The following is a 21,982-nucleotide window of genomic DNA, read 5'->3' on the forward strand; positions in this document are numbered from 1 at the left end:
TTGCTAGTCAGGACATGTTTGTATCCAAACGGGCGTGGCTGCAATCGAACTTCCTCGATATCCTCTAACAGAACGTGTTTTGTCATGCGTGGACTGGAATCTGAGTGCTGGGGGCAGCTCCCCTCCTGGACTCGTTTAGAGAAGAGGAGCTGATGTGATTGGCTTTAGGATCCCTCTGAGACCACCTGCTTGTGCTGCTGATAAAGTCCTCATGAGGCTCCGTCCTCTTCCTCACTCCTCGTGTCGCATTACCAGAATCACAACCACCTTTTGTGATCTGTGTGTGTGTGTGTGTGTGTCTTTCAGGTGTGGGAGGCCCTGGTCACCCTGATGTACTTCCCAGTGTGTGTCATCCTGGCTTGGATCGCCGACCGTCGCCTGCTCTTCTACAAGTACATGGGCAAGCGTTACCGTGCCGACAAGCGCCACGGCATCGTCGTGGAGACCGAGGGAGACTTGACACCCAACAAGGGCGGAATGGAGATGATCATCGATGGCAAGTTCCCACCAAGAGGGGGCGCCGTGGTCCCCGCTGAAAACTGTGGAGGCGGAGCTCAGGACGGCACAGTGGGCGCTGCAGCCAATAACATCGGGGCGGCAGCGGGGGCCATGGCAACGGGAGCCAGGGGCAACCTGCCCAACTCCAACAGCACGATGGTCAACATGGAGAACAGCAAGGAGCTGGACGAGAGCCGCAAAGAGGTGGGAGACAGAGAGGGAGACAGACAGGGAGGGAGACACTCAGGGAGGGAGACGGACAGGGAAAGAGACAGACAGAGAGGGAGACAGACAGGGAGGGAGATAGACAGGGAGGGAGACGGACAGGGAAAGAGACAGACAGAGAGGGAGACAGACAGGGAAGGAGATAGACAGGGAGGAAGACACACGGTAAGGGACACGGACAGGGAAAGAGACAGACGGGGAAAGAGACAGACGGGGAGGGAGACAGACGGGGAAAGAGACAGACAGAGAGGGAGACAGACAGGGAGGGAGATAGACAGGGAGGGAGACGGACAGGGAAAGAGACAGACAGAGAGGGAGACAGACAGGGAAGGAGATAGACAGGGAGGAAGACACACGGTAAGGGACACGGACAGGGAAAGAGACAGACGGGGAAAGAGACAGACGGGGAGGGAGACAGACGGGGAGGGAGACGGACAGGGAGGGACAACATTTCACACAACATTGTCACCAGCAGTTGTTCTGTTGTGTCCAGTCAAACATTTTGCACTGCAGTGCTTTCCTTCGTCATGTGTTCAGTCGTTTCCTACAAGACGTGGCAGGTAAATCCTGCACCTGAACCAGGAAAACTCAGAAAGTCTCGGACACATGTCGGGTCGGTGCAGAGAGGGAGACGCTGTCATCACTGCAGCTCTGCAGTGACGGGTCGTTTCCCTGCAGGAGACAGTAAATGTTGCAGCCTTGATGAACGACTCGAGTTTAGATTTCCGTTTCCTGAAGTGACGCGTGACTCCTTCGTTCAGGATGTTGTGGTACGAGTGTTTTACTGTTTAACTTCCAGCTGAGTTTTCACACATCGTCCACATTTCCATGTGTTAATAAGCTGCTAAAAAGAGACTAGAAGCTCTCACTGTCGAGGAGGAAACGAGGCGAGTCCGGACGTAATGACAGCACAGAGAGGGAGATGAAAATACGATAATGAGGGTCAGAAAGTCGAGCAGAAACAAGGAACCCGTGACGAAAGACAGAAGGACAAAATGAACGAGGCGGAAGGAGATTAGAGACAACAAGATCTGGTCACAGCTCGAGTTCTGTGTGGCAGGATTGTTTCTCATCCTCCTCACTGATCTGCACCTGTTTAGGATTTTAGGATTCATTTAGATGAAAACCTGCGTTGTGACAAAACAAATTCTTTTTTGGCAGGTACGCCGTCATGCACCATTTCCTGTGATTCAGGGAGACTTTTCAACAGCTGTTAAAGCCAAAGAATGTTTTTGAAAACCCATAGATGAACCCAAGCCGTCCTTCAACGGAAGTCAAAATGATTAGAGGTGGTCAGCTGACAGGAAGTGCCTTTTGATGTGGTGTGATGGAAGCGAGGCCGCGACGGGGATCTGAGCGGCGGTCTGTACGAACACCCACACGTGCCGTCAGTGTGAGCGTGTCCTCTCGTCTCTCCTCCAGGTGATTCGTATCCTGAAGGAGCTGAAGCAGAAATATCCCGACAAAGAGCTGGACCAGCTGGTGGAGCTGGCCAACTACTACGCCCTGCTGCACCAACAGAAGAGCCGAGCCTTCTACCGCATACAGGTGACACACACACACACACACACACACACACACACGTGCGCACACGTATGAGCGAGCGTGAATCACGACGGCAAATGTGAAGGACATTGTGCACACCCTGTCTCTCCTAACCCCTCGTCCTGCCTGTCTCCGCCAAGGCCACCCGCATGATGATCGGAGCTGGTAACGTCCTGAAGAAGCACGCGGCCGACCACGCTCGCCGTGCGGCCGTAACTGACGAGGAAGCACCAGAAGAAGACGACCTGGGGAGCTGCAGCCGCATCTCGTTTGAAAGCGCCCACAGTCAGTGCATGGAGAACTGCGGCGTCCTGACGCTGGCTGTAGTCTGCCAAGGTTGGGGGATGAATAAGTCATGGACGAATACTGAGTTCACAAGAATAATTCAGCAGCAGGCTCAGACCCTGCGTGGTGATAAAATCTGAAATCTGTCCGTTCACTTGACGCCATAACCGCAGCGTGGCGATTCATTTTTACACACTGAATCCAAGTGGTGCTATGAGAACGACTTAAAAGAGACCTTTTAACATCACACACACACACACACACACACACACGTGACATCACTGTGACACGTCTACAAAGGCCCCCAATCAGAATCTCACTTAAAGGGACAGTTCACAACAAAATCAAAAACACATGCGTTCATCCATCTGGACAGGACGCCGTTAACATTTAGATCCCGCCCTGTCACGACCACGAGCCTCGTGAAAATAGCTCCTCCTCCTGCATGCACCTGCTCACAACAAAGTCTGAGTAAGCTGAGTAACGAGGTCGTGATTTACGGGAAGAGAAGCTGCTGTTGAGTTTTTCACGTGTTTGAAGTCACTTTCTTCGTTGTGGGTTGTTTTACTCAGTGTTAATTTGGTGTATTTGTGCTGTTCAGGGGGTCTGGGAGAGAACACCTTCTACGTGGACTACAGGACGGAGGACGGCTCTGCCAACGCCGGGTCGGACTACGAGTACAGCGAGGGAACGCTGGTGTTCAAACCCGGAGAGACTCGCAAAGACATTAAAGTGAGTGAAGAGGAGGAGGAGTCGCACCTCAGGACGTCAGGTTTGACTCCAGACTGACGGTCAGGGGGCTTCACTCTGAACTCTCAAGTGTTTTGGAGATGAGGTGAAACTTTAATGATCCCCACGGGGAAATGTATAAATAGCATCATCATCATCATCATCATCGTATACATTATGAAAGAGCAGTTCTGACAGGCCATCCCCAAAAGCTCTGAGCTCAAACAGAAGCTGATAAACACAACCAGTCACCAGCTTCTGCTTCAGGAGCTCTGTGGTGGAGGATATCTGAGGATATCTGAGGAGATCAGAGCGAGGGGGGACGGGCCGGGGGGACGAGGGGGGAGAGTCCCAGACGGAGTGAGACAGGGGGAGGCTGAGGAGAGACAGATGCTGAGAATCAAGCACAGGATAAAAACACTCCTGCTGCTACGTTAGCTGCTGCTTTAGTGTTTGAGCCTGAGAGGCACAAAGCTTTTGGATCTGCAGTTAAAAGTGAAATCGTTTCAGTTTTGTTTTCCTGGAAATCTGAAATTTCTTAAAACTTAACGTGTGAGTAAAACAACAGAGGAAAAATGACTTTTTCGTCCTGGTTTCATTTTAGTCTTTTTACTGATTTTATTTAGCCTTTTCATTTTTCTATTTCTAGATATTCATCAACATATTTCAATATATTCAATTCAGATGTAATTTTTGTAGTTTTTTTTCTTTTACTGTTCATACACTATATATAAAAGTATTGGGTCAGTATGGAGAAGGAGAACACAGATAACAGATATATTTCACAGCATGAAGGAATGAATGATGAGGGAGTACAGAACAAAATGAATGAATCGAAGCTGAAGATATTTTACAGGAAGAAAGAAACTCTCAGCCTTGAGATTTAAATCATGTGATTTGCCTTCAAAAACCATCGAGTCTGAGCTGACTGCGTTTGATTGTCAGTGTTACCCAACTTTTTTCTCCATCTGGACTTGGGATCAAACAGCACACTTTTTTACTGAAAGAGAAACCAATAATATGACTTTTTAAAGCCCCCTTTGCTGTGTGAATTAAAAGCTCACAGAAAGACTGCCGGAGCGTCTCTGCACAGACTCACATCAAAAGGACTGTGAGGCCTGAGGAGGGCGGGGCGTCACAGGAACAGACGCCATAAACCTGCCCGTCTGTCGTGAGCACAGAGATGGTGAAACACTGAGCACATCACAAAGGTCAGTGTCATCCATTTCAGCGCCATACTGGTGGAGTCCATCCATCGCTGCGCCACAAATGAGCAACAGGGAAACCAATTAAACCAGAGCATGTGGCTCAGAGTCCAGTCTGAGTCCAGAGTCAGACCCACTCCCTTCACACCGTCACTCCTCACTGATGTTTAGTCACATCCAAAGAAGGAGACGATCGTTCACCAGGATCCCAGACTGAACCTAATGTGCAACGGAAGGTCGTCCGTTCAAGTCTGCTTTCAAATGACACCCGTCCACACGTGTGCCACAGATTGTGTGTTTGTGTGAGTGATAAACTCTTAGCTGTTCTTCTCAGACGCATGTCAGACTTCCTGTCATCCGCTATGATTCACTATGTGAGATGAAGATGAAGTGAAGATGAGTGAAACCATCAGTTTTCATGCCCGACGTCCATTTTTATCCTCGTCGCCCTGCGCCCGTCAGGTTGGGTTGAAAAGCAGTGTTTCCAGGTCCTCCCTGTTTGACAGCTTCCAGCTTGTTTGACCTGCAGTGGAGACATGTTGGTTATCAGCCTGGCTCAGACCAGAGACCAGAACCAGAGCGTGAATGTGGCACATCAGGTGGACACAAACATGACTTCTAATGAATGTCAGTGTTGCTCCGCATCTGCTTTCATGTGTAAATATTATATATTATATTATGTGTTATATTGTCCACATTGCATCGGGGCTGCACTCCATCCTTAATATGTTTGTGTCTGAACACATGGCAGGACGCGGTCCGCCTCATTGGATTAGGATGCCAGCCTAACCTGATTTGGAAGCGCCCACCTGTCGGTTAATGTGCAGAGGCACGATCAGATGATAATAATCTGTTTATGTGTTAGCTGGGGGGCGATGACTGGCTCTCGGTTTTCAGCACAGCCGTCCAGACACACAAAAACTACACTCAAGCATTTCTGGCAGCTTTCTGTGACAAAGAAAACGTTCAATACTCAGCTCCTGTAAAATGAAACTCCCCTCCAGAGCTGAAAGAGTCTGGATGATAAGTTGTGTATAAATCATGCATGCATGCCCAGATTTAAATAACGAGTGACATTCAATCCCATCTTGACTTCATCCTTTAATTCTTTAATTCTGAATGGATCTGATGGATGCAGAGAACGTAGCTCCTGGTACACTCAGCCGAGTCCACGTCACGCCAACTGAAAACACTACATTCTGATTGGCTGGCAGGTGTCAGGTGCGGGCACATCACCTTGCAGGTGTCCATGCTAACTGAGCGACTTGCTGATTTATGGAGCTGGCAGAAACGTCCTTTACGTCTCTTGGTCTGCAGGTGGGCATAATCGACGACGACATCTTCGAGGAGGACGAGCACTTCTTCGTGCGCCTGCTGAATCTGCGTGTTGGCGACGCGGAGGGGATGTTCGAGAGCGACGAGGTGGGTGCCGCCCCCAAAGCTCGCTTGGTTGAGCCCCTTGTTGCCACGGTGACCATCCTGGACGACGACCACGCCGGCATCTTCACATTCAGCGAGCGCATGGTGAGGGTGAGCGAGAGCGTGGGCACCATGGAGGTGACGGTGGTGCGCAACTCGGGCGCCCGCGGCACCGTCATCCTGCCGTACCACACCGAGTCAGGCACCGCCAAGGCCGGGGACGACTACGAGGAGGCCCGAGGAGAGCTGGAGTTCGTCAACGACCAGACCACGTGAGTCAGACTGAACTTTCTTGGCCTCTTTGAGCTCATCACGTTGGTCACTCTCACCGAGTTATTGGCCTGCTGGTGAAGAAAGTGGATCATCTGGTAGCTGAAGTGTCAGATGATTTCAGGATGACTTCCTGCAGCAGTCAGTCGAGTTAACTGCTGGAAAACAAACTTGACATTCAGACTGCATGTTTATACCTGAAAGTGTGCGAGAGCTGCAGATTTAGATGTTAATCCCTCTTGGGTGGGTGAAAGGCCTGAAAAGCTGTTAAAATGGGATTTTTGAACATACATTTTGTGTCTAAAAAATAATGTGTGGTAAGAGCAAGAAGGCAGACAGAAGGAGCAGAGGGAAGTTTTTATTCCTCATCACCCTTCACTCTGCCATCCTCATTTTGTCTCCCCTCCTCACCTTTTCCCTCATTTAGCCACTCCTCTCTCCTCACCTTTTCACTCCTCCTAAACTCTTTAAGCTCCGTCTTCTGTCCTTCCTCACCTTTGTGCTTGCCAGACAGCAGTCGTATCCATTATTCATGGCGGCTGACCTGAGAGGAGTCCCACCATGCTGTGCTGAATCCTCTACGAGTTTGTGTGAAGAGCGAGAGTTTGTGTTGTGTTGTGTTGTGAGAGTGTGTGTCCAGTTCCTGCTTGCAGGGTGGCTGCAGTGCGAATGTGATGTGCTTATTAATCTGCAAAAAAGACTGACGCCGACCACTTTGGTCCAAACCAGACCAGTGCAGGCTGGATAAGTTTGTTTTGTTTTTGGTTTTTTTTTGGGGGGGGGGGGCCTTCTTGTGTGAAATTTTTCAGAAAAATGCTTGAAACTGTTCACAATTCCATCCTGGTATTCATAAAAGGAGCCAAAGAAAGCAAATTAAAGCGCTGGTATGTTCTTAGTGAACCACAAAGTCGAGACTGTTGTCTTCTTCTGTAGGTCCAATCTACCACAACAAGCACCCCTCGCTCTCTGCTGCCACCTGCGGGGCGGTGGTGTCAGTGGGGGACGCTTGTGTAACACCAGGAGGTGGAGGACCCAGAAGCCACCTGATGCGGATCAGTGATTTAATAACCAGAATAGACAGAAGAGAGACAGAGGAGCTCACGTGAGGTCGAGGCAGGTCGATGCTGGGTGGTTAGCCGTGGTGAGGGCGCTGTCTTTGACTGGTGCGTTTCTTTTTTCCAGAGGCCTGGTTAGATGTGACAAACTCGAATGGATTGTTGCTTGTGTGTTATTGATTCCAGCAGCTTTAATCTGATGTAAACCGGCAGGTTCATTGACTGACAGAGGCCTGAAGTAGGTGTGACAGGCCCGAGGGCGATGGGCGACGGATCTCAGTGTGTTTCTGTGACGATGGAAAACTTTTCAGAACATTTTTCAGAGTTTCAGCAGCACGTTGATTCTGCTCTTAAGGGGATGTTTGTTCCAGTTTGTCTTTCCTGCGGTTAATGATGGCCCAGTCCGAGTACATGTCGCCCTCAGTATCTGGATGAACACCTGCAACACGTGTGCTCAGCGACAACTTTATCGTTTTTTTCACCTCATCTGCAGCCACAAGCTTCCACTTCCTGCCTTCTCTGCCCATCGTGGCCCATTTCAGCTTCTGTTCGACCACATTCAGTGTCTTTATTACTGATGATGTGCTGACAAGCCTGTAGATCCAGCTGTGGCTGCAGGACTTCATGCTTCTGCAGCCGACTTCAGAGTACACTGAAAACTACATCCTGTATGCTGTACTGTTTTGAATGTTCTGCAGGTGCTTTCCATCTCCGGGCATTTCATCTGAAACATCTTCACACCGAAAATGAGCATGTGAATAAATCTTCTACATCACCAAATCTGTCCTGTCGTACCTTTTCTCTCTCTCTTTCAGCTTTCATTCCCGTCTCACTTTCTTACTTTCTTTTCTCCTTGTTTTGCCCAACTTGTTTACTTTCTTCCTCAGCTCCTCACTTTGCCTGAATTATTGAACCTGTGTCCCCTCTCTGCATCCTGCTTCCTTCTGCTCTGATTTACGCAACAGTTGGTCCTGATCAGAGTCAACAGGAGGGAGACCACCATGTGGGCAGCTCTGCACAGCGTGTGTGTGTGTGTGTGTGTGTGTTAATATATGTTCATGGACCTGGAGGTTTGTAAGACCAGCATGTCAATAGGAAGGATGTCCTGTGGGGAAGGCCCTGCGAGCTCCACTTTACTTATTGATGAAATGCTTTACCTCATTTGTGTGTGTACATGTGTACACAAGTGTGTGTATGGATGCTGCCCGAATACATCTAAGTTTATTACAATTCTTTCTGTGTGTGTGTGTGTGTGTGTGTGTGCATGCAGTCAGACTTTCCAGGTGAGGATAATTGATGACGAAGAATATGAAAAACATGAAAACTTCTTCATTGTGCTGGAGGAGCCGCGCTGGCTGAAGAGAGGAATCTCAGGTACGCATGTGATGTGATTAGATTTGATTGTTTTATTTGAAATTTATTTTCACCTGACTGAACTGTTGATCAGCCATAATTGCAGTGCAGGATACTGAACCTACAGTCCAAACTCCATCTGCTCGATACCAAATAGTTGAAATCATTCGAGTGCTGAAAGCTGACATTGAAATTCCTGTTTTCTGCCTCGTTGATCCTAAAGCTCCTGATTTCACTCCAAACTTTACAGTTTTTGGGGAACTTTGACACCCAGAAAAAAAATATGCTGAATCGCTGCCTTTTAGTTCTGGTTCACATTCTCATTGACTTATTTCAATCAAACCAAACAGGAGGAAACAGGAAGTCACATTTTTGAAAAACTGAAAATGATACTCAGCCCTAAGTGGAAAATAAAAACATGAAAAATATTCTTATTAGCTCACGTTTAGAGAAGTGCGGCTAAGCCACACAGTTAATCCAAACCGTTCAGCCTCGTCGCCTTTTTCTTCTGTTTATTTTGTTTCTGAGCTGCTTCAGTGAGCTGCTTTACCCACAGGGATCCATCTTATTAGACACAAAAACACAACACACACACACACACACACACATGCTCAGGGCCTATCGATTCATCCATTAGCTGTTTCCACGACGACTCGAGGACACCTCCTCTTTTCTATGTAATGTGGAGGACTTCCTTGAATTTCATTTATGATGTGTCACTTTGTGTGTGTTATGTTTTCTGTTCTGACTGCTGTTTTTTCCTCCGTCTGTCCTCTCCACAGCTCTGCTGCTCAGCCAAGGTAAGACCACCTGATTGTTCCTCCTCAGAGCTGATTGGCCAGGAAGCTGCAGCTAACAGTTACTTTCAGTGAAAATTAGCAAAAATGCTTGTTGCAGTTTCCTAAAGCCAAAGATTACTTCTTCAGGGTTCTGGCCGCTAATTTAACAGCTGAGTGACTGTGAGAGATCTGAACCCAGAAGCACAGGAACAATAAGACCAAAGCCAAAGCAAACAATCAGTCCAACAGGCAAACTTATCGAGCCAGGAACAGGCAGGCCAGATAAACTGAACAAAAACAAAATGAATGAGAATAAGAGCCAAGTGGGCGCCTCCGTCGATCACCGATTCAACATTATTGATCATGAGATCTCACTCTGAGACCAGCAGCAAAGATGAGTGTCGAAAAGCTGCATTCATTTGAGATCTTTATGCGTGAACAGACACTCAAAGACATTTGTTTTGCATTAGTTCTTAAACTTCATATGCAGCAAAGTTTGAATAAGAAAGCAGTCTGTTTTCATTTGCAGTGGATGTGAAGGGATGTTTCAGTTTCTTTGATCCAAAATTGTTTTTCCCGGCAGCCGCTCAGGTTCTCTGCTCAGCCAGGACATTGTTTGCTCTGCACCACATTGAAATGGCCTGGCTCGCCGTCCTGGCATCTCTTTTAGCCTTTGCTTGGGGGAGGGATGCGTATTTGTCTGTTTACATTTGGATCACATCAGAGCTGGTCTCTGAGAATCTCAGCACAGCACAGTGGAACAGTTTGGAAATAAATGCTCACAAATGAGCTCATTTTGTGTGCTGTCGCCGTGTGCCGATGCAGATATATCACAGCCAAATGGAGCGTGCCAAGGCTGGGCATTACCATATACATCATATCATGACGAGTACGTGGGAGGCAGAACAGACTAACTGGAATTCATGTATGATTTGTTCTTATGGAAACTGTTCTGGATTTACTGCACGGATAATCGGATAGAGAAGAAAAAAGACTGACGTGAGCAGCCTGTCTGTGTTGGGTTTTGAAAAAGCCTTTATGTTCTGTTGAAAATTATGCTGAGGAAAAATGAATACGTGTCAGTTCTGAATCAAGTCGCCCAGCAAAGGAGAAGAGCACCTCCATCCTGTTAACGGGCTGATAAATGAAGCCGATGCAGAACGTGTGGAACTTCAAAAAGTGCAGTTCCTTTAATGGCCACTTGAGGCTCCAAAAACCAGTCGGTCCCCATAAGTCCAAACGTTAAAATGCTTTAACATAAATGCTTAATCATGTCTACAGCCTGGTACAAAAAACAGTTTTGGTCTCTTTAAGTTAAGGGGTCACTTTGAGCGACAGCTAGCTGCTAGCTTGTGCACTACTCACCTCAGCTGATTCAAGTCGCTGAACTTCTGAACCTCTCTGCGGTGGTCTGCGGTCTTTTGGAGAATGTTTATGAAAATATGGGATAAATGATATGGCCTGCTGTGGGGTTAACTGTACTAACAGACCATCCAGAAACTCTGTGCTCCACTTTTTCACAAGCTTCACAATTGCTCTTCAGAAAGCTTTGTGTAATGACCTGGAGACTACATCCCTGTTTTATACAGTCTGTGATTCACATTAGCTTTGAACAGGAAGCACTCAGAGCTTGTGACAACATTTTCTCCAAACAGCAGCAGCTGCGTGAGTTCAGATCGTCAGTAAACCAAACCTGCAGACAGAACAGTTTCCACCGTGTGCTCAGCTCAGCGACGTCGCATCTTTTTCTCTTATGAAGTCCTTCAAACTTTCCAAAATTTAAAGCAGACACCAGACTGCAAAGCAAACGAGCAGCTTTAACCTCAAATGACTGAGCTGAAGCACAATACGAAGGCTAGAAGATCGAGCCGGCGGCCCCGCGGTCGTGATTGTCGTTCACCTCACTCGACTGTCGCAGCAGGGCAGGTGGCTTCTGCTGTGTGGTGGAAGCTGAAGGATGTTTCTGCTCAGAGGAAGCACCTCAAAGTGAAGTGAGGCCCTGTTTGTGGTGTGTGTGTCTGTGTGTGTGAGTGTCTGACTATGTGTTTGTGTGATTATGACAGCTTGAAATAGTGTCAGCGAGTGCTGCCGGGACGGTTGCCATATGCTGCTTCACTCTTACAGCCTTTTCATAATTAGCCACGGGCCGCCTTTGAAGGGGGAGGGCTATAATCTCTGCCTGCTCTTCATACACACACACACACACACACACACACTCTGTCCATACCTCCCAGTCTCTTCATTCTCCTCCTCTCTGACTCTTGAGCAGAAAGGATGAGCAACAAAAGGCCATTTACAGCTGAACACACTCGGCAAACGCACTCGCTGTTAATCCCTTCTTCTTGAAATTTGCTGCTTGTTCTCGCTCTCAAACGCCTTATTGAAAGACCCAGAATAAAAACCAAGCGGACTGATATTTTCGGGAGTAGTGGTTGTCGACTGGCGGCCTGCTGGCCACATCCACCTCCCTCCCAGTTTGTCCTGAGACAACACATAAAGTCTGTACTCCATGGTTCAGCGTTCTCCATCCTGTCCACTGGGCCCACCATCGAACCCCCGGGCTCCCAGTCTGACCAGTCCCTGTAGCTGGCAGCAGCACACTGGCCAGACTGCAGGAACTACAGAGTCCGATCGACACGAGAAGCTTCACTTTTTGTTCTCATTGGCCAACTGTTGTATTGAGTCTCGCGCTGGAGTTTTTCCGTGCGATGAGGACTCATTCATCAGTTCTGTGTTGAGCTCTGACTGCCCCCTTGTTGGAGGTCTGACGGTATTTTCTCGTGAGGTATCTTATTTGGGAGTGTCAAGATTTTTAAATTTCTAAATGAAAATTGTTTGAAATGACCTTTCAGTTTTGATCATCAAAATCAGAGGTAAGATCTGTGATTCTCTCCTCTTCGCCAGGCTCACATCACACGTGATGTCAGTCAGAGCCTGCAACAAAACGTTTTCTGTTTCGGCTTCGCAGCCGAGCCGCCAGGCGTTTCCTCGTCGCTCTCAGTGGAGCCACAGCTCTAATCTTTCTGTGGTGTTTTTCTGCTCACACACACACGAACACACTCATCGTCCATCTGTCGTCGTTTCATGTCGCTCCCGCGTGCTGTGGGAGAACACACACACACACACACACACACACATGCATGTGCACGATTGGCATGTTTATGCTCTGCAAATAAAATGCTGACTCACTATCTGTTCTGTTGAGGCGAGACGGGGAATATCTGTGACGTGCATTTTTAGTTACAGTCCGCACTCACCTCTCCCTCCCCCTTTCCTCCCTCCTTTCTTCCCACAGACGGGCTGGAGGGGCAGATGAGCGCTGAGGAGGAGGAGGCCCGGAGGATAGCTGAGATGGGGAAGCCCATCCTGGGAGAGCACAGCCGCCTGGAGGTGGTCATCGAGGAGTCGTACGAGTTCAAGGTGCACCATTCATTCATATGATGAATTTGATTTATTTAGGCTGCACATAAGTTATCCTCAGAGCTGTGGGCGAAGACCTCCAGAACGTAAACTTTCTGTCTGCACAGACGTATTTGAACGTTTCCCTCCTGAAGCCCTCGCAGCGCAGATGGTGATGCTTAGGATACTGATTTTATGGGCCAAAAGGGTCAAGCCGAGTTTATCAGGAGGTGTTACGTAATCCACCTTTACACGCTGATGCACACGAGTGAGCCCGGGTCGTAACCCTCTCAGCCGGCACATCTAATGTGAGTTTGAATTATTGAAAATGCACAAGTTGCCCTCCATACAGCAGCTTGCTGGAGACGTGGATAATTCAAACTCCCACGGCGTCCACGGTGCGTTCAGCTGCATTCTGCTGCGTTCTGCTGCGTTCTTCCTGTGTGAGGACGCCAACTGCAAGCAACCCAAATATCTGAAATGGGTTCAGGTGCATTTTAAGCTAATCAAACCAGTCGCCACCACCACGAAAGTCCCGTTCAACACACCAGATAAGATAATGATAGATAACGTTTCCTCATGTGAGGGTGACTTTTTGTGAATGTGGTTTTACAGTAAGTCTGTTGTGTGAAATCATCAGCACTCACTCGCTGTAACTGAAGTAGCGTGTGTTTCAAAAGCCCAGAAATTATGACGCTCTCTCAGAAACACAGAAAATAACTCTGTCTTGTTTTTCCAGCACGATATTTTAAAATGGCTCAGCTAAAAGCTCAACTGGACAGAGGAAGCAAATGAATCAAACAGCCTCCTCACTCTCGGCCAATTAAAGGCCTGCAGATGCATCTGAATTAATTACAGGAGAGCAGAGAGAGCACAAAGGACGAGCGGCAAATAAACAACAAAACAATAACTGAGAGCCGTCGCCACTCGAAGGACAGTTCACTAAAATTCAATACTCTCATCCTCTATTTGATTACAAAGTAAATTGACCCCCTTGTGGATGTGGAATTGACCCTGTCTGCTATGATTTGTGTTTAGTGAGAGCCAGCTGTGAGAATAATGAAATTCAGCATGATTGGCATTTAGATGAAGCTCACAGGAGATCGATGTGGCTCAGTCTGCTCTTTGCACAAATAAATGAATATGAGAGCAAATGATGTGTTGAGTGTAGAGTTGCTGTATTGCGGTTAGGGTGTTGGACCCGTAACCGGTGGATCGCTGGTTCGATTCCCCGTCCCGGTGTTCATGGCTGAGGTACCCTTGAGCAAGGTACCTAACCCCCACTGCTCCCCGGGCGCTGCACGCGGTCGCCCACTGCCCCGGGTTTGCTGTGTGTGTGTGCACGTCACTTGGGTGGGTTAAATGCAGAGCACGAATTTCATTGGAGCGAGTTCCCTTCAATGACAAAATATGTCACTTTCATCTTTCATCTTTTCATCTTTCATCTGTATGTAGAATCAAAGCAGCAGAGGCCAAGACATCCCAACTTTTCTCCTCCGTTTCCCATAATGCAACTCAGTAGCATGTCTCATTAGACCCGCATCACCTGTAAACTGTGAGCAAACTGGACTTCATGTGTAAAGCTGATGGGGGGGGCCCTTTAAGTTATAATAACTGTATGAATAAACTTTATTTATACGTCACTTCTCACTGTTAATGGATTTACGTGGTGAAAAACATTTCAGGACTGCAGACCATTTAAAATAATACAAAAGAAAAATAAAACACCAACAACAGTATGATGAGAAAACAAAACAAAACAAAACAATATGTTTTGGGAAGTGATTTAAAAGATCGTTCTGCAATTAAAAAGCTTAAACTGTGGAACCTGTGGAACCAGACTGGTGCTGGTTCTGGACAGACGGGGCCCCTTGTCCCACTCTGTGCCCCCCCAGCACAGTTAACGAGTTCAGTCTCACCTGAGTGTCTCTGTCACCTGTCCTCAGCTGTAACTGGTCACTGATAAGACGTGTTGTGCTTCTGATTGGCAGAGCACCGTCGACAAGCTCATTAAGAAGACCAACTTGGCGCTGGTGATCGGCACACACTCCTGGAGGGAGCAGTTTGTGGAGGCGGTCACTGTCAGCGCAGGTGAGCTGTGTGTGTGTGTGTGTGAGAGAGACATATTACTCCTGCTTCCTTGAATGAAATGCGTGTTAAGTGTGATTAATGATTTATGACCTGAAGGTTATCACTCAGTCTCTGTCTGCACACGTCTCACCTGTTAAGTCTTCTAACACGCTTTTAATCAGTGACTGAAAAAAATGTTTTGAAAAAGTTGGCTGATTGCTGCTGTGTTGCAGTTAGAGGTCTTTCTGTCTGGACTGATGGCACATGACATTTTGTAAGCAGAAGGACTTAACTTGCCAGCTAAAGTGTCAAACATCTTTACCTTTGAGAAACAACCCAACCTGTGCTCAGACCCTCGATCAGAGGGAGGAGGAGGTGGAGGAGGTGGAGGAGGTGGAGGAGGAGGAGGAGGAGGAGGAGGAGGAGATCCCTCTCTGATACATGAAGATAATCAATAATAATAAATAATTCATAATCTTATAGAAGTGAAGAAAATTCATTTTTAAGATGACAGTGAGGAGTCTGTAGTACATCTACACAGTACTACACCCTCCTACTCCTCCACTCCGCCCTCTGAAACCAAGATTAAACATTCTTACAAACAACTCTTGCTATATCACAAATATAGGAAATATCAATCCTGCAGCAAGCCCAGTGGGCTGTGACACCCATGAAGAGTTGCTGGGTTTCGGGTTTGTAGTTCAAAGCCTCCATCTAGTGGCAGTCTCAGCTCACTACACACTGTAATTAATCCACAAGCTTAACAGTAAAATGATGACACACGCAGAGACAGCAGGTACAGAAATGGAGGAGGTGAAAGGTGAAGGCAGGTACAGATCTGGTTCCAGTTCAAGCTCAGTTTCAGGTCGAGGAGACTAAAACTCAAAGGCACAAAGCAACATAGATGATGTGAATGGGGAAAGGGATTGAACAGAGAATGAGATGCAGGTCTGTCCAGTGGCCACACTGACAGCAGAGCTTCTGATAAAACACCTGGGCCTGGGGGAGTGGGGATGTTCTGGTCCTGGCTCTGGAGACCGAAGCAGCCCACACTATGCTGCTCCTCTACGTCCTGCGCTGGATGCTGATCTGTTAAACCTGACTGAACACTGGTACTGGATTCCCCTGCTGCCATTGGCTCAGACACGCCCTCCATCCAGGACCCGGTCAAACCACACAGTCCAGCCCGTCCACTACGAAATCACGACAACCTTTTCCCCAGCAGGACAGCAGAAACTCTTACATCTCCGGCAGCAGACTCCACCTTGGCCAACAGCCTTATCTCTTATTCTTTCATTGTTCTAAATGCTGCACTTGATAAGATCTGATGCGCTCGTAGCAGATGTTAGGTGGTGTCCACATGGCTGAGCGTGGAAGGCTGTTCTGACTCAAACCTTCTCCGTGGTTCCTCCTGGGTTTCCCCCCTCAGGTGATGGCGACGATGATGAGGAGGGTCGCGCAGAGCGCCTTCCATCTTGCTACGACTACGTCATGCATTTCCTCACCGTCTTCTGGAAGGTTCTGTTTGCCTGCGTCCCGCCCACGGAGTACTGGAACGGCTGGGCCTGCTTCTTAGTGTCCATCAGCGTCATCGGCCTCCTCACCGCCATCATCGGGGATTTGGCGTCACACTTTGGCTGCACCGTGGGGCTGCGGGACACCGTGACCGCTGTGGTGTTCGTGGCCCTGGGAACTTCTATTCCAGGTGAGTGAATCCTCTTTCACACCACTGACTCTGGCACACTGGGACCAAGAAACCCATTCAGGCAGAGTTAGTTACATTTGCATGAGAAGGAAGTCAAGAGAGGCCCTGGCCTGTGTCCTGCAGGCTGTTCAGTCCAACAGCTGCGAGTGTGTGTGTGTGTGTGTGTAATTTACTCCACTTTCTTCTCCCATTGCAGACACGTTTGCTAGCAAAGTGGCTGCCATGCAGGACCAGCATGCTGATGCATCTGTTGGTAACGTCACCGGTAGCAACGCCGTTAACGTGTTCCTGGGGATCGGCGTGGCGTGGTCGGTGGCAGCCATCTACTGGAAAATCAAAGGAAAGGCGTTCAAGGTGGACCCGGGGTCGCTCGCCTTCTCCGTCACTCTCTTCACCATCTTCGCTTTCATCTGCATGGCTGTGCTCCTGTTCCGGCGCCGGCCCTCCATCGGCGGAGAGCTCGGCGGACCGAGGGTGCCCCGCCTCCTCACCACCCTGCTGTTCCTGGGTCTGTGGTTCCTCTACATCCTCTTCTCCAGCCTGGAGGCCTACTGCCACATCAATGGCTTCTAAAAGGGGAGATGGAGAAAGTTCTGGAAGAAACATTGCTCAACACACTAATATTACAACACTAAGTCACACAATTCAACATGAAACGAGTCAAACAAACGAGATTCATCTTTTTAATAGTGCTCACTGCAGGTCTTTGATGCAGGAAATACTTTAGATACACACACACACACGCACACACACACACACACACACTCTGTATGTACGCATGTGTAAACAGACCATTAACACACACAGTTGCAGGCATGACGAAGGACAAGAGGAAGTGTTTGTGAGGGGCGAGAATCGGGAATACAGAAGGTCACTGCGGCAAAGTTTGAGAGAGGAAGGAAGTGAGAGTGAAGGTTCAGAGGTGAGAGGCAGGCCAGGTGCAGCTTCAGGTAATCTGGGCTGAGCTTGGATTGGACGAGCCCACCTGTGTTGTGTTGAAGGAACAGCATGTTGGCTCGTCTCTCCTCTGGACCAACAGCTGGTTTGTGCTTCATGTTTCCTCGCTGAGGAGGCGGAGCCCCGTGTGAAAGCAACAAAACAAAACAAACAAACAAAAAAAAAACTAGTCGAATGTTTACAATCACAACAACAACGAGTTTGTTTACTGCAGGAGGTTCTCAACGTGGTGATTCGTGACGCGGTACAAAAGCGGTTCTCCACACGCGCTGTAAATAGTGAAAGCCAGTGTACTGTACATACGAGTGTAGTGTTTTCAGTAGGCACACACCTGGAGAAGTCAAACAGGGTGACAGAGTGACGTCACGGAGCGCGTCGGTTTCTGCTTCTTCTGCCAGAAAAGCTTCAGCGTTTTTAAACTCCGTGCACGGACCCCCGGAAACGTGGAGGCAGAAGCTGTGGTTTTGGCAAGCGGAGACTCAAGTCTGACCAAAGTGAATGAAATGTAAGCAGGTGATGTGAGAGGTTTTGATCCGTGCAGCCCCACCAGTTCCGGTCACTGAGGGATTTTTATTATTATCTTCTTGCATGCAAAAGCCGGAGCGTCTTCACACAAGTCACACATGTAGAAGGGAAATCCACCTGTAAATCCAGGTCAGATAAACACGTGTGGACGGTCCCACGAGACTTAACCAGTGTTCGTTTAGAGTGAAACCTCTAAAGCCAGGAAATAATTTAGTCACCGACATTCAGTCTTCAGCATGCTGATCCTCGTCTGTAGCACATGGACGCTTCAAGATGGCACCTGTTCAATGCCTTAAGGAAAACGTCTCCAGTGGAAATCTAGTATTCAGGCTTCCGGTCGTACATGCTGTCCAGGCTGCACTTTATTTGATGTGGCTAAGACATGCACGTGTTCCCACCTTTTTCTTCTTCTTCTTTCTTTTTCTTTTGTCGACAAACTGTGCAAGTGTGCAATACATGAAGATCGAGACACTGGAGGAAACCCGCGAACTGTGAGGAGTTCGCGGGTTTCCCTAACGTCAACGCTGGGTCCAGGTGAAACCACCGCATCGCGTTTCTTGTCCTGTGGGAAGAGATTCAAAAGAAGTAACCGTGTCAGTGTCCGGGCCTCGTGTCCAGCACACTGATTGGCTCTGCTCAGCTCAGTATTGCCTGGCAGAGAGGAAACATGCAGTAAAATGTTCAGGTTTATTACTAACAACACTGAGATGCGTGAAGCTGAAGAGTCAGCGGGCAGAAAAAACAGGAAACGTTTCGCTGAGGCCGGAAGCATCAGGAGTCCAGAATCCAGCTGGTTTATCGCATCGACACGCCACTTTATTATTACCGTCAGATTCTGTCAGTCACGTTGAATAAATATGCTCACACACAAACGACAAGTGCTACACTTTGTTATCGATAACATCAGAAAGATCCGATGAGTTTACCCTTAACTAACTATACTTTGTAAACTTTCTAAAAAAAACGGTTTTGTATCTTTTCCTTGCAGAAAAAAGCTGAGGTAGATTTTTTTTGTACTTCTAAACAACGTTCAGAATAGTATCGATACGTGTGTATATACAGTACAGGTAGCGTCGCTTACATCACTGCTGAATTTAGCGGATTAGATTTTAATATGTTTTGCCCAGTGAGGAAGCTCAAACTGTGTGACCAAACATAACCCCATCTAATGTACCGAAGTACGCCACCTGCTGACTTACTTGTGTCACTTCTGTATATTATTTAGATATTTATTTATTTATTTACAAGAGGATTATATATCTGTGGATAAGCTGTGCCGCGGGGCCCTGAGGCGAGCAGGGATGCGGTTTCCATGTGCAATACGGAGGAAAAGGCCCAACACGTTTCGTTAGCGGCCTTGGCGAGAGGTCGGTTCACATGTTCTCCTGCTCCAGTGTTTTGTTGTAACCCTCTGCCAACGTACGTTTGTTCACTCAGCTGTGTCGAAGCAGGACGTTTGGAGTGTAAGTAGCATGTTTACATGAAGAAACAGTGTGGAACATTGCCAGTATGACAGTCAGTCTCGGGTTGTCGTGCGCCTAAGACGGACTGTTTGTGGATACTAACGGTGGCCGAGAGGCAGGTCAGTGGGGTGTGAGCTCGTAACCTTACCTGTAACCACCAGGTGGGACCAATATTACACATCTCACACACACACACACACAGAGCTCTGCTGAACTCTTGTGTAATCTGTGTCTGGGTCAGAGTGGATCAGCACCAGCGGGTACAGAATGGACCAGCTCAGATTATGTACCCAGTGTTGTCCCAGCAGATGTGACCCAGATTTGTCTCGGCACCCAACAGAACAGAACTGTTTACAATGTCCCGTGTTTCCATGAACTTCTGTACTAACTGTCTGGCTGCGGCCTTTGCTGTTCTGTAAGTAGATGTGATGCCTCCCCATCCAGCTTCTCCTCCTCAGCCGCCCCTCCCCGGTGTGTGTCTGTGTTTGCTTCCCCTCCGTGGTCCTCTGCAGATGCATGACGAACCCCCGTGTACACGTGTTAGCAGCATGGTCTACTGTGATGGACGCCTATCGGCATATTTTATCGGGTCGATCCCCCCACCTCCACCCACTCCCCATGCAGTTTTAATCCCAAACAGCAGAGGCTCTTTGTGAAATAAAATGAGCAAGTGGCACACACAGACACAACTATAACTCCATACAGATACTGAAGAAACAGGCACAGGCTCGCACACACACACACACACACACACACACACACACACACACACACACACACACACACAGCATACGGTTTCAGTGTCTACTGCTTGTTTTATTACCTTTAGAAGCTGTGAAAAGAGAGTGTGCTCTGTTGTGTCATGGTCTGCAACGAGCAACATCCCAGGTCATCTTATTGTTTGTTGGTGTATGATATTTCTGTGTCTAAGTGTTCCCCCTCTTCTTCTTCTTCTTCTTCTGCTCTTCTCCCATTCGCTCCCTCCCAGGTCTTGCTCTTCAATGTGTCTCTGTGAAGTTCTTTCCTGTGATGATGAAAATTTCTCTCTGCCTGATCCTTTGTAAGGAAATAACGACTGAGTTACTACAATATCTTGTGATAGACATAAACATTTATTCAATACTGTAATAAATTATTAACTTAAGATGATATTAAAGTTTTTTATGAAATGCAGTAAAAAACCTCTTGGAAAAAAAATGACAACTTGTTTTGAGAAAACGGCATGAGGTGTAATGTGTTACTGAAAGAAAATGAAGGTCTTTAATCAAGTGACGTTGACCTTATTGGAATATAGCTTATTTATTTTCAAGGTGTAACGTGTCTGAGTCATTATTTTTGTTCCAAATAAGCATACAGTCAAACCTGTTGACATAAATAAAGATGGCCGACACATGTCCTCCCACTGTACAAAAATGAAGCCAAAATATCCCAGATATGAGCGCTGCCATCTTGTCTTGGTGATGGCATTTGGAGCCAGAGACAGTGTAGTAGTGATCAGGTGGTGAAACTGCTGTATTGAGTTCCTGTCCACACGCTCGTGTGATAAGAACTACCTAAAATGACAGCAGAAGCTATCTGTGAGGAGGACTGTACTTGTATTTGTTTGTACTTGGAGTTTTTAGTTTGGCCCAGTTCCCATCTGCTAACAATAAGGATGAAGGGTTTATGAGCTGTACTGCAGCCAGCCACCAGGGGGCGATCAGATGTGCACAAGCATGTACAAGTGGTGGAAACTATCAAAGTATATTTACTCAAGTTCTGTACTTTTTGAGGTTCTCGTGCTTTACTGAAGTACTTCCATTTTCTGCAACTTTAAACTTTTTCTCCATGACAATTCCAAGAGAAATGTTGCACTTTTTTACTCCACTTAATTTGTTTGACAGCTTAAAATACTGAATAAGTTAATTTGCAAATTTAGTGTAATAACAGAAAATATAGTCAACAAATAAATTATGACATAATATAGATAAAGATGAAACTTCACTTCCTTTAGCAGCTTCAACATTTAAGTTACGAACACATTAATGCATCAATAATTATAATCCAATTATATAATAAACATCTCTCTGAAATATGCCACGCTGCTTAATGAGTACTTCTGGTGCTTAAAGTACACGTCGATGCTAAAAGTACAGCAGTATTTTAAATGCCATGCAGCCCACTCTAATGAAACCGCTTGCTTTGGTTTGTGCGGGAAGCGGAGAGAAAAGGGGACCCGCACAGCAGTGAGGTGGTTCGGTGTGGAGATGCAGAGTCACACACTGAGGCCCAGTGAAGTCCAGCTGTTGTGTGGACCCCCGGGATGGTGAGGGGACTGGCTCTGATCTCTGCAGCTCATTCCAGCCCGGCATCACCTGTTGTCTGTAAAACAGTCACACTGCACTTCTGACTGTGTGGCTTACGAGCGTGTTAAACATTGTGGTCTGTCTTTCATTATGTAGAAGCAACAAATAATATTCATATTAATTATCTGCGTTAATGTACTTTTTTATCAAACAAA

At 47.4% G+C, this 21,982-nt stretch overlaps 1 protein-coding gene and 1 long non-coding RNA gene across 7 annotated transcripts in view; one reads left to right on the forward strand and one right to left on the reverse strand.

Annotated features, from left to right (window-relative positions):
• slc8a2b (solute carrier family 8 member 2b) overlaps positions 1–20,652 on the forward strand; it is a 105,155-nt gene extending 84,503 nt beyond the window's left edge. For all 6 annotated transcript variants that reach the window (XM_046389996.1, XM_046389994.1, XM_046389998.1 and 3 more), the window contains 11 exons: positions 307–702; positions 2,146–2,271; positions 2,409–2,604; positions 3,155–3,285; positions 5,805–6,178; positions 8,502–8,605; positions 9,367–9,384; positions 12,659–12,783; positions 14,754–14,853; positions 16,262–16,537; positions 16,734–20,652. In XM_046389996.1, the coding sequence (XP_046245952.1) occupies positions 307–702; positions 2,146–2,271; positions 2,409–2,604; positions 3,155–3,285; positions 5,805–6,178; positions 8,502–8,605; positions 9,367–9,384; positions 12,659–12,783; positions 14,754–14,853; positions 16,262–16,537; positions 16,734–17,110 (2,223 nt within the window). In that variant the 3' untranslated portion in view covers positions 17,111–20,652. The remainder of the gene's footprint in view (positions 1–306; positions 703–2,145; positions 2,272–2,408; positions 2,605–3,154; positions 3,286–5,804; positions 6,179–8,501; positions 8,606–9,366; positions 9,385–12,658; positions 12,784–14,753; positions 14,854–16,261; positions 16,538–16,733) is intronic.
• LOC124059730 lies at positions 3,876–5,852 on the reverse strand. Its single transcript, XR_006843422.1, has 2 exons — positions 5,724–5,852; positions 3,876–5,010 (listed from the first exon to the last, which is right to left on the reverse strand). It is a non-coding gene; the product is annotated as an uncharacterized LOC124059730 (long non-coding RNA).
• Positions 20,653–21,982: the final 1,330 nt, after the last annotated feature.

This window comes from Scatophagus argus, chromosome 5 (genome assembly GCF_020382885.2).
Source record: "Scatophagus argus isolate fScaArg1 chromosome 5, fScaArg1.pri, whole genome shotgun sequence".
Lineage (NCBI taxonomy): Eukaryota > Metazoa > Chordata > Actinopteri > Scatophagidae > Scatophagus > Scatophagus argus.